Source organism: Phragmites australis, chromosome 8 (assembly GCF_958298935.1).
Source record: "Phragmites australis chromosome 8, lpPhrAust1.1, whole genome shotgun sequence".
Taxonomy (NCBI): domain Eukaryota; kingdom Viridiplantae; phylum Streptophyta; class Magnoliopsida; order Poales; family Poaceae; genus Phragmites; species Phragmites australis.
Window position 1 is genome coordinate 1,149,161 of NC_084928.1, and position 12,557 is coordinate 1,161,717.

At 39.3% G+C, this 12,557-nt stretch overlaps 1 protein-coding gene across 1 annotated transcript; it reads left to right on the forward strand.

Annotated features, from left to right (window-relative positions):
- The first annotated feature begins 7,475 nt into the window (after positions 1–7,475).
- LOC133927500 (dehydration-responsive element-binding protein 1C-like) lies at positions 7,476–8,024 on the forward strand. Its single transcript, XM_062373986.1, has one exon. The coding sequence runs from the start codon at positions 7,476–7,478 to the stop codon at positions 7,911–7,913; it is 438 nt and encodes a 145-aa protein (XP_062229970.1). The 3' UTR covers positions 7,914–8,024.
- The last annotated feature ends 4,533 nt before the right edge of the window (positions 8,025–12,557 follow it).

The window sequence follows — 12,557 nt, forward strand, 5'->3', positions numbered from 1 at the left end:
CTTAATTTTTTTCTGTTACAAATATCAGTAACACTGCTAAACTTAATCGGGAAACACAGGCCGTAAATTAACTAGGCAAATTGGCACGCCTACACTGCATCTGTTTTTTATTGCACATAGCATGATAAAATAAAACTTAAAAATTAGATTCACCAATTTTGGACATCTCAATATTTATTTATAAATTTATCAATATTTAACACATTCATTTAATTATGAAGAAAACAATGTTACTTTTATGCGTGCACATAATATTAACATGTAGACGACAATAATACGAATCTAACTAAATTTGTTTTATTTTTTTAGTTTTAGATATTTTTCTATGTATTTTAGATTATTTCAACCGATTTATCAATAAAACTATTATTATTTTCGTTATTTTTCTGGAATTTCAACCAAAAAATCATGTGTACATACCCATAAATATACGTATATATATACATATCCGTATATATATACGTACATATACACGTGATCCATATTCCCGTTGCTACAGTAACTTGGCCTTGAATCGCTCCCATTCTCGACCAGCACAGCACTTTTCAAAGGTGAAATAGCAACGGTACGAAGATCACATAGGTCCGTTGATCTTTCGGTCCATCAACTGATCACTGCATCTCAGGTTGAATGGCATAAAACTATAACAACTATACCATTTGTAACATAAAATTATAACTAATATATTTAATAATATAAAACTACAAATTTTATATAACAATTTCAAACATAATCCGATTTCCGTTACCTCTACCTTCAAAATTCACTATTTACCAATACGGTTCATCGATATAAAAAATAGTGATATTCTTTTTCTTAAAAATCTTAATTTTTTTTCATGTTCCATAATCTATGTGCAACTCATTTTAATTAAATTTACCTAAAAAAACATGTGAAGAATTTAAACTAAAATGCTTTAAAAATGATACTTTTATAACTTCTAACAATTGTTAAGGTCTCAAATAAAATTCAAAAAATCTGACAAAATTAAATAATAGTTTTCTTATATGATGGTGACAAAGTGACAAAGAGGGTTGGAAATAATTTTAGAAATGCTCTATTTATAAGCAGTTTTATCATTGCATATAAATGAAGCATTAGAAAGGAGGGCTGGAAATAATTTTAGAAATTATTTTATCATACAAAAAGAATATTAGTGAATTTTTTAGATTTTTAGGATTTTATTTGAGATCCTAATAATTGTTAAAAGTTATAAAAGTAGTCTTTTTAGAAAATTTTAGTTTAAATTATATATATGTTTTTTTAAAATGGGTTGTACATGGATTATTGAATACTTAAAAAAAATTCTATGATTTTTGAGAAATATAATACCACTAATTTTTGTACCGATTAACGATACCGCTAAACAGTGAATTTCGACGACAGATATAACAGAAATTGAGTTATGTGTGAAATTGGTGTACAAAATTTGTAGTTTTATGTTACTAGATACAATAATTATAATTTTACATTATAAATAGTATAATAATTATAGTTTTATACAATTCACTCTTTGTTTTTCTTTTTGCTTTCTGAAGCGAAACTAGGCATGTTTGGATGCCATAGTTTTTTTTTAAAAAAAAAAAATCATGGTATCCAGAAACTACAGTTTCTTCTAAAACGAAAGTAATCTACTAAACTGTAGTATTTGTCTAAAACTCCCAAAAGACTTTATGTCCAAATAGAGCCTAAATTTGCTTCAGTTTGAGCAGACAGGAGTATAATAGGATATGGCGACTGCCTATGCTTGCTCAAGCTCAACTGTACCGGCTGACAATCATTGACGGTCGATGACATGTTAAGTAAGCACACGCGCGTGCCTGTGGCTTACTGATCCGGCGAGAGACAAGATCTTACTGATGCCCTATTTTGTTCAGCTTCTATTAGCTTTTATTATTTAAAAACAAAAAGCTGAACAAAACAACATATTTTTAAAAATAGCTTTAAAAAACAAAAACTGTCATTATTACTCAAAGTCAGAAAATAGTATGGAGGAGCTTTTGAAACATCTGAGGTATGATGTTCTGACAGATATTACATATATTATACATTTCATTCATATCAAGAACTAATTCAAAAGCAGCTTTTAAAATCTGCTTTTGCAAAAGCCTTAGACCCTGTTTGTTTTAGATTATAAAAGCTGAATTGTGATCAAAATCCAAAAGCTAAAACAAACAGTTGGATTGTAAAAACTGGATTCTGATCACAATCCAAAAGCTGAAATAAACAGCTGGATTGTTATAATCCAACACACAGATTGTAACAATCCAGCAATCTGCCTTCCACCAGATTGTAACAATTCACAATCTAGCTTTTATAATCCAGATTTTACAATCCAGCTTCTTACAATCCATAATATATAAACTGCTTTTCACAATCTACAGCTGAAACAAACAGGACCTTAGTCCAACAAAACAGTCCATGAAGCGCGACAACTATCCACGATGACCACCCCTAGACAGTGCAAATTACTTGAGTGTGTTTGGTTGTTCGAATTTGTTTCAGCCTAGCTCGATGGATGCATATAATCTTAGAAAAAAAATATTTGTTTGTGTACATCTAATGTTCTAGCTTGTCTGACGGATGCAAATATACGTCTTCAATCTGGTCCAAAAGTGCTCTGTAGCCTTGCCCGACAGATACAGACTCATGTATCCACTTATACAGATAGATCTACTTATCAGTATCACAAAATCATCTTGTTGGAAGTAATCAATTATAATCTCAATTTTTTATCCGTTTATATAGCTTCAGATCCGATCAACGAAATATAAACATAGCTCAATCCATCATCTAGACATATACAACTAATTAAATACTTTTTTTCAATAAATACAACTCAATTTAATCTACTTCACCTCAATCTGCGTATACAATGCTACTCTACGGAAACTTGTGCGGGAAATCAAACACCCTTGACGGTTACGTCAGAAGGCTGATTATGCTATACTATGCAGTTAACGATTGACGGTTACGTCAGAAGGCTGATTCCGGGATTAAATATGGGCACCAGCCCTAATAGTCGCAGAGAAACGCGTCGTTAGCGCGGGCGGCGCTGCTGCGGACAAACTGGCTGTGGCTGGGCTGGCAGTCATGTACCTGCTCTCCTCTGCTCTGCTGCTTCCTGAACCTGAAGTGCAGTCCGCAGTCAGGGGAGGATCAAGTGAATCTGGGGGCGTTTGGTAGGGATTTAGGTTTTGGATTTTTTTTAAAATTGGTCATATCTAGTTTAAAAAAATCAGGATCTTGGATTGCGAATGGATTAAGAATATTTGTTTGAGTGATTTAATTTTTAATTTAGATAAAAAATAAATATTCAAATAATTTTATTTTATTATACAAACTACAGATACAACATGTATCTCGAATTTACATCTCTGCCAAATGAGCCCTCTTCTAAGATTCAGCATGTGGGCACCGTCACAGCCAAGTGGGCACGTTCCGGTCCAACTTCGAGCGCGTCACTTGGTCGTTGCAGAAATTCAAGGATATACATGCACCTCTGAATATAGATACTGAAGCACATGATGATGATGATGCGTGTACTGAATTTTGCACAATCACCCGAGTCTTCATGCCTGCAGATGCAGAGACCCTCAAGAATGCAGTTGTAATTTTTTTTTTTTACGTCTAGGATGAAAATTTGCCCGTATGAAAGAACGCAAGGGAATTGCAGGTGTTCGTGGCTCGGGGAGATGAGAGAGCAGGGAGGCACAACAATTGTAAAAAGAAAAAAAGTCTCTTCAGGTGACAACATTTTATATTTTAATTTTTTTAATAAAAAATAGTAAATATAATTTCAGGTCTAGACTCTGCCACTTATCGTCCTTCCAACTAGCGACATATTTAAAATAAAAAAATATTATGTTCTAATATTCGTATAATTCGAAACACTTTCAAAATAGTAATAAAAAAAATCTATGGTGTATAGGATTATCACATATCCCTCCTAAAATTTTCAGACAAAAATAAGAAAATTGTCCTTTTTGTTTCTCATTGCAAAAGTAATTGTTTGAGTTGATTTTTTAGAGCTATATGATAGCATCCTTTACACCATATATATTTTTTAGAATTTTTCAAGACTATTTCGATAGTTTTTTAAATTTGAGAGTATTAGAACACAATATTTTTATCTTTAAACTTGTTACCCTTCTAAATGAGCAAAAGGAGGTTAGATTTGCAATTTTTTAAAACACGTATATATATTTGTAATTTTTATTTAAAAAAATAAAAAAATCCCTTAAGGTGAAGTTTTCCCCGTTACAAAAGCAGCTTTTCCAAAACCCAGAATGAATTTGGTCTCCAGGCCTCCTCTCATTTGCAATAGTTGCGGGCCTAAAACCAGCCTTCTAATCAGGGCTGAGACAACTTTCCGAACTCTAGAGAGCAAATACAAGATACTTGAAGAGTGAACTTGTCTCAAATGAAGTAATCACTTCCAGAAATTGAATTGGAACTTTTCCGCAAAAAAATTGAATTGGAACCGCATAAAATAAGTCGGGGCACTAACATGAGGCAGTAGTTAATTCACACATGAATCTAACAAAAAAATCTCACGTTTGAATGTTTTGGATTTGTTTTAAGTTGAAAGTCAAAATCTAGAGTTTTGAAGCAAGGTTTTTTGGGTTTTTTTTTTTACAGCTAGACCCTCTTTTACCCGCGGCTTTTCTTGAAAGCCTTTTTACAGGAGGAGTGCGGAACGGGGGCCTAGAGCCCCCGTCAGACTGGCACCACCATGGTGCACTACCACTATGCTACAAGTATGTCCGCAGCAAAGTTTTTTCTTGAGCTGAAAGTAATTTATTCCAGTTGAAGAGGGGAGTTGAAAGTCGCAAACCCCCCAAACTGAGAGTGAAATATCCCTTGTTTGTATTATTTTCAAGTTGGAAGTTGGGGAGCACTCGTTGAAAATTACATTCATTTCCCCTGAATTGAAATGAAAACCTCATGTTATTAGTGTGATTACACCATATCACATTGCAAGAGTTAGTTGTTGATGCAAGTGAGCCAACAACATAAAATAAAGGGTGTTGCTATTCTTCAGTCGCCTGAAATCAGGTGTTGCTTCAATTGACATGTGTCAACCACAGGATCCCGATCGGACAGTGTAAGGATTGGTGACGTCCTAAGAGGGGGGGGGGTGAATTAGGACACTTAGAACTAAACCGGCTCAAAAAATAACACAAGATAAACCTATATCAATTTCTATCTAAATGTGCTCTAGATTTATCTAGCGTGTCTACTCTACCGATTAAGGAAACTTGCAACCTATCTAGTAAGGTAAATTGCAAGAATGTAAATGCGGAAGTGTAAAGAGGGTAGAGAAAACAAACTCGGCACAAGGATTTTTATCCCGTGGTTTCGATGGCATGAATGCCACCCCTAATCCACGTTGGAGCTCCACAAAGGATATGCTCCCGGTCGGCACCCGGTCACGGCCTTTGAGCCACCAAATCACAAAGACAAGGCCTCTACCCGGATGAGCCACCAAACCACCAAGGCAAGGTCTCACCACTAGCCTCTCTTCCGGTTCCTCGCCGCCGTGATCACTTCGGAGCTTGAGCCACAAAGGCAAGGGTCTCCGCGTCCCCGCACAAATACCTTGCCGCCTCTCCACACCAAGTCGGAAGGTCAACAAGCTTACCGGCGAGTCACCAAGACTCCAAGGTGCCGGCGTACCACTTGGTACAAGTTAGGATCACTCCTTGATCCACTCTCTATGCAGCTATCAACTAGCTACACTTTCTCTAGGCCTACAAGCACTAATCACTCTCTAATGGTGTGCTTAATCACCTTGGATTTGATCACTTAAGCACTTTGGTGGCTTGGATGTCTTCTCAAGTGTACATGAACTTCTCTGGACTCCAGCCCCTTCAAATGACTGAGTGGAGGAGTATTTATAGCCTCAAACCCGCCAACTAGCCGTTGCCCCAACGGCTCAGAAAATTATGAGCACCGGATAATCCTGTGATGATAGCAGTACAAGCACCGGATTATCCTGTGAGTACATCAGAGAAACTAGCCGTTGGAACCCACTCAAACTCAACTGTGAGCACCGGATTATCCTGTGAGTACATCAGAGAAACTAGCCGTTGGAACCCACTCAAACTCAACTGTGAGCACCGGATTATCCTGTGATGAGTTAGTTAACACCGGACAAAAGCACCGGATTATCCTATGCCCATAAGTTCATTTTGGAGCTCTCTGCAAAAATTAGTCCGGTGAGTTCATTTTGTGAGCACCGGATTATCCTGTGAGGCACCGGACTTATGTTGATTTGAGCACCGGAGTTATGTTGATTTGAGCACCGGATATTCCTTTGAAGCACCGGAGTTATGTTGATTTTGAGCACCGGATTATCCTGTGAGGCAAATTTCAGCACAACTGTATTTTGGGCATAACTTTTCGCTCCGAACTCCAATTTTGATGATCTTGGGCTCTATTGAAAGCTTGTGAATAGATCTACAAGATTATACAAAAATCCATCACATTTGATCATATCAAAATTCATTGTGAGCACCGGATAATCCGGTGAGGCAAATTTCAGCACAACTGCGTTTTGTATTTTGGGCATAACTTTTCGCTCCGAACTCCGATTTTGATGATCTTGGGCTCTATTGAAAGCTTGTGAAGAACTCTAAAAAATTATACAGAAATCCAACCCATTTGATCACATCAAAATTCATGGAACAAGTCCAATTCATTCCTTTCTTTGTTCCGGCTTCGGTGACTTCTCTTTTGTTGCATCCATGAGACCTACTAAAGCATATACTTGACAAACATGTTAGTATTATTGAATATATTGTCATTAATCATCAAAATCACATACATGCCCTTATGTAATTTAGGCAATCAACCTAAGGGCATGTTTCCTACAGACAGCCAGAACATTGTCTTCTTCCTCTCGACAAAACATTGTCTTCATTCCATCGCTCGCTCGCTCCAGCCCCGCCTGCAGCCTCCTCTCTTTCCAGCGGCATCCCTGCCACCGGATCCGTGACCGCCGCCCCAACCACGCTAATCTAGCTCTGTTAGGACCATCGACTTGCCTCCACCACCCTGACACCACGCTAATCCACCTCCCCAAAAGCTCTTCTAAACCCAGTGATGAAGTAAGCCCTCCCACCCCTGCCGACGGCCACCGTTCTTCGTCGCATGCGAGACCAAGCCGAGCTCATTTTCAGATGCTTGAACTCTAGGTGCGAACTTTAGGAAGCGCGTAAAATAAAACATATATCATACAGCATGAGGCACATCGTCACTCGGTAATCTACCACTATAACAACATTATACATCAGGTCCAAGTTACACTCTCATCTACACTCAACTCACCTCAGCATGCATCGCACTACAGGCAAGGAAGACTGAAACATTCTGACAACTCGCAATGAGCCAAGTGAGTGAACAAATGCTAGCACACGAGCGACGCCCGGAGGGAGTGCGTCGTGGAGAAGTTGGTGCACGACGCCCAGCGTATGACGGACTCGGCCACCGCCACGTCCAGGTGCTCGCGCTCGCCGGCACCGATCGTGTGGTTCCTCCTGCTGTTGATGCCGACGACCCGCGACGACGCCGACTCGGCGCGCCTGCTACGCGTCGACCCGGCCACGCTCGCCACGCCAGAGGACATCCGGCGCGCCGCCATAGAGCTCGCCGAGGCGTCCGGCGCGCACGACGCCGCCGCGGCCGCCGCCTCCTCCTCGTCCGCCGTCGACGCGGCGCCCCCGACGATGGCGCACCAGGAGGAGCCGGCGCCGTACGACTACTCAATGTACTACGGCAACATGGACTTCGACCAGCCATATTACTACGACGGCGTTGGCGGCGGCGGCGGCGGCGACTGGCAGAACAGCTGGCATATGGACGGGGACGACGACGGCGGCGGCAGCGATATGACACTGTGGAGCTACTGAGTCGGAGCAGTCTTGAGCAGTCTTGAGCAGTCTTGAGTTGAAACGGAGAAGCTGAGTTGATAGGGAGTTTTGGAGGGAGCTACAATTTAATTCAAGTTCAAGTTTGTAAACGATCGAACGGTGAAGGGCATGCAAAAAAGCATTTTGCCCTTTTCCTTAAAAAATAAAAAGACCAACTCTGCTAAACTTAATTTTTTCTGTTACAAATACCAGTAACACTGCTAAACTTAATCGGGAAACGAACGTGCCTGTGGCATACTGATCCGGCGACAGACAAGATCTTACTGAGGCGCGGCGGCGATCCACGGCGATCACCCCCAGGCAGCGCAAGTTCCAGGATACGGCGCACGTGCGAGCACTCGCAGTACTCCAGCGTGGCAACTGAACTTCTCACACCGTTGTCGCGAGCTTAACTAAGATACTAACTTTTTCCTACGCTTCTTAATCTTTACATGTCTGAAATTGCGTTTGATTTTAGACGACGTTCATCTCATGCCAGAGTAAGAGAAGATGGATTTTCGAGGTTTAGGTTTGACAGTATTTCATAGATTTCAGATTTAGAAGAAGCTCCTGTTAAATGCGAAGCATAGATTGTCACTAAATTTTTTCCAATGTCATTTGCATAATAAAATTGCACACATGAACTAATATCACTAGTATATCGTAAGAGACTAAGTACCGCTTTAACTAAAACTACAAGACCATACGCTAGCAGTACAATATTGAAAAGCTTTATATTAACCAGAAAACTAGTACTGCTAATCATGCATGTAACCCTCCAGACTAACAGGTAGTTAGGTAAGCGGGACGGGTTTACGGAATTTGAGACCCGCTTAATAATTATAATTGTAGTTATATTTTTACATCTATTTTTATATTAATAGATGAAAAATAAAGTAGAATGCGAGCTCTTATGTAAGTCACTGTGTTGTCTTTTTTCATCCTACTAAGGTTAGCTCTAGCAGTATCTGCGAAATCGAGTCTGTAGCACTATGCTTGGTACTGTGCTATCCTTTTGCTAATCCTAGCTCACTACGTGAAAAACAGACAAAAGATGACGGGTCGTAATATAACCCGTTACTTATGATAAAAATGACGGATCATAGTTGTAACCCGTTACTAATGTCAGTCATTGGTGATGGGTGAAAATTTGACCAGTCACCAATGATGACTCATCACTCACAGGTCATCGTAGGCCGGTCATTGGTGACGGGTGAAAATTTGACCCGTCACCAATGACTAACTCATCGGTGACGGATCTCATAGGCCTGTCATAAGTGACGTGTCAAGTTATGACCCGTCACTAATGACGTTATTTAGAAATACTGAAAATGATCCAAACATTAAAAAAAAATATTTTTATTTTATTTTCTCTTATTTTTTCTCACTTCAGAAGCACTAGAATATGTACTGTTGTACATTTCTGCTCAAGTTTGATGTAAGGGGTAACGGTTATAGACACAAACGCTCGTTCCGAAAAAGGTGCAGAAACTTTCGAAGGCGAGAACTCAATTTTCCAAGCCATTTTAGGCCTAAAAAAATTGGGCAAACCCGACGAAGTGGGGGAGAAACGGATGTAACTTTTTCTGTAGATATTCGTAGAGTCAAAAAGGTCAAAATTAGAGTCCGTATGCAAAAGTTATGACCATTTAACTGAAGGCACTCCGAGTCAGCTGGTTTTTATGTCTATCGTAAAATTAACATTTGTGTCACTTATGACTCTCAGCAAAATAGTTAAAAAGATCTTTTATCCGAGTCGCTTCAGGACGCATGCGAGGTTGAGGTGGTTATACAGCTACGCGCGTGAGGGGCCATCGCGAATTCGATTCCCACGGAACGCACATTCTAAAAACAGCTTGAAAAATAGGTAGACATGTGGCGAGTGGTGATAGGCCTGAGTTGGATTAACTTAGGTAAAAAATATTTTTTAACTTTTTTTCGCGTCTAAAAAGTACGAAAACCGTATATCAGTCATAAGTGATGGTTCACAAACAAGTCATAAGTGACGGGTCACAGTTATAACCCGTCACCAATGACTTTAATAAGTGACGGGTCAAGTTTTGACCCGTCAGCAATGATCTTATTGGTGACGGGTCCCGTCACTTGTCACATATCATCAGTGACGCGTTTGAAGTGACGGGTGCACCCGCACCCTATGACGGTTATGACCTATCACCCTTATCTATTTTTCAAGTAGTAGCTCCCGTATTTATCTCCAACAAATGCTGTATCACCTGCTACAGGGATTCGATCGGGAGGGAGCGTGCTCTAAATTTATGGACTACTATAGCGATCCTTAACACTATTCATAGAGTATGACTATGGAGTCGAAAAGAAAAGTAGAGTAATAAAAGGTAGGAAATAGGGTAGTTGTTGGAGATGAAAAAAAAATAGAAAATACTATAATAATGTTAGAAGATGCTATAATAATATTATAAAAGATGAATTTTTGACACCTGTTAAAGATGGGCTAACAGGATGATCCACGGCGTAACAGGCGGCGCAAGCCCAGGACACGGCACACGTGCGAGCACTTTTTTTCTTGAAATCGCGAGGTTAAGTTACTTGATTGGGAATGATGCAGGCGATTATACTATACTATGCAGTTAACAATTGACGGTTACGTCAGAAGGCAATTTCCAAGATTAAGGGTATGTTTAGGAGATATCCTATGATCTAATTTTTAAAGTGATTTTCTAAGTAAAATGATTTTATTGATGAAAGTAATTCTCTAATAATTGTAAATTTTATAAATGAAGTAATTACGTAGGAAAAGTGAATTAGGAGAAGTAGATTTTTTTTATCTCACAATACCTATTTATGTCAGAAAATCACTCCTATAAAATTACTTTTGAAGCTAAAAATTATAAATTGTCATTTGGCATACACTTTGGGAACTAAAAACTACAAACTACTATTAAATAGTGCTCCCCTTTCCTTTCCGTCACGTTGGCTTTGGAAGCTTAAACTTCCACTCAAAATTAATATTTTCTTGTGGTATTTATCAAGAGGAGTAATTTTGACTAAAGATAATTTGATCAAAAGAAACCGGAAAGGGAATCTTAAATGCTGCTTTTGCAACCACAATGAGAGCATCCAATATTTGTTTTTTAAGTGGCATTTTGCTAAGTCAATTTGGTGAATTATTCAGATTGTCTTAGATATTAATATACCAAGAAACATGAATCATATTATGAGTGGTTGGCTACGTAACATGGATGCTAATAAAAAGAAATTTATCTTGGTTGGAGTAGACGCTCTATTTTGGGTAATTTGGCTATGTCGAAATGATATAGTTTTCAATAAAACAATAACAATATCTTTTTTGCATGCACTCTTCACGGGAATATATTTGTTCAGATTTTGAAGATTACTACAAAAGGAGGATCAATAGGAAGGGTCAGAATGGCTTTCTAGATTTTGGAGTGGCAGCTATAGAGCTTTTTGCTAAAAATGACTAGCGATTTAGTCATAGTTAATATACTGGATAATATCATGTAACTACTTCAAAATTAACTATCTTATTTTATTTCTCTGTCAGCAATAAACTGTAACGATGTAATAATACAATAAAAACTGTATGCATTCCCTGATGTAAAAGACCGAAACGTTATCCTTTTTATAAAAACAGAGCTATCCTAATTTTACTTAAAAACTAGTCAAAGAGCTTTGCTAAACAAACCTTAAATATAGCCACCGACCCTAATAGTTGCAGAGAGACGCGTTCTTAGCGGGCTGGCGCCCTGCTGCGGACAAACTGGCTGACCGTCCGCTCTGCTCTGCCGCTTCCTCAAGTGCAGTCCGCAGTCACGAAGACGGGGAGGATCCAGTGAATCTTCTGGGCTTCAGCATGTGGGCACCGTCACAGCCGAGTTGGCACGTCCCGGTCCAACTTCGAGCGCGTCACTGGGAAATGCAAGGATATACATGCACCTCTGAATATATATACTGAAACACATGATGATGGTGGTGACGATGCTTGTACTGAATTTTGCACAATCACCTGAGTCTTCATGCCTGCACATGCAGAGAGAGCCTCAAGGATGCAATTGTAATTTTTTTTTACTTCTAGGATGAAAATTTTCCCGTATGAAAGAACGCAAGGGAATTGCAGGAACTAGCGGTGGCGAGTGTTGGCAGCTCGGGGAGATGAGAGAGCAGGGAGGCGCAACAATTGTGAAAAGAAAATAAGTCTCTTCAGGTGAAGTTTTATCCAGTTACAAGCCTACAGAAGCAGCTTTTCGAAACCCAGAATGAATCGGTCTCCAGATCTCTCATTTGGAATAGTTGCGGACCTAAAACCAGCCTTCAAATCAAGGCTGAGACAAGTTTCCGAACTCTAGAAAGCAAAGAGAGAGCATGCTCTTTTCTTTTGTTGGGACCATACTACCCAGCATTCCCTCTATGCTCATGATGTTGCCATGTTCATGACACCAAAACTTGAGGTAGTCTCGGCCCTTAGTGGAAATCCTGAGGTGTTTTGGTGAAGCATATGGCCTACAGATGAACTTCCACAAATCCTTGGTTGTGCTGATAAGATGCGAAGGTCTTCATTTGCATGATATCCTTGATACGCTTCCTGCAAAGATGGTTGCCTTCCCGATAAAATAACTTGGGCTCCCCCTAACAGGTCGGAGACTGAAG

Coding starts and splice junctions, on each gene's coding strand:
- LOC133927500 (XM_062373986.1), top strand. CDS start 7,476: ATGACGGACTCGGCCACCGCCACGTCCAGGTGCTCGCGCTCGCCGGCA.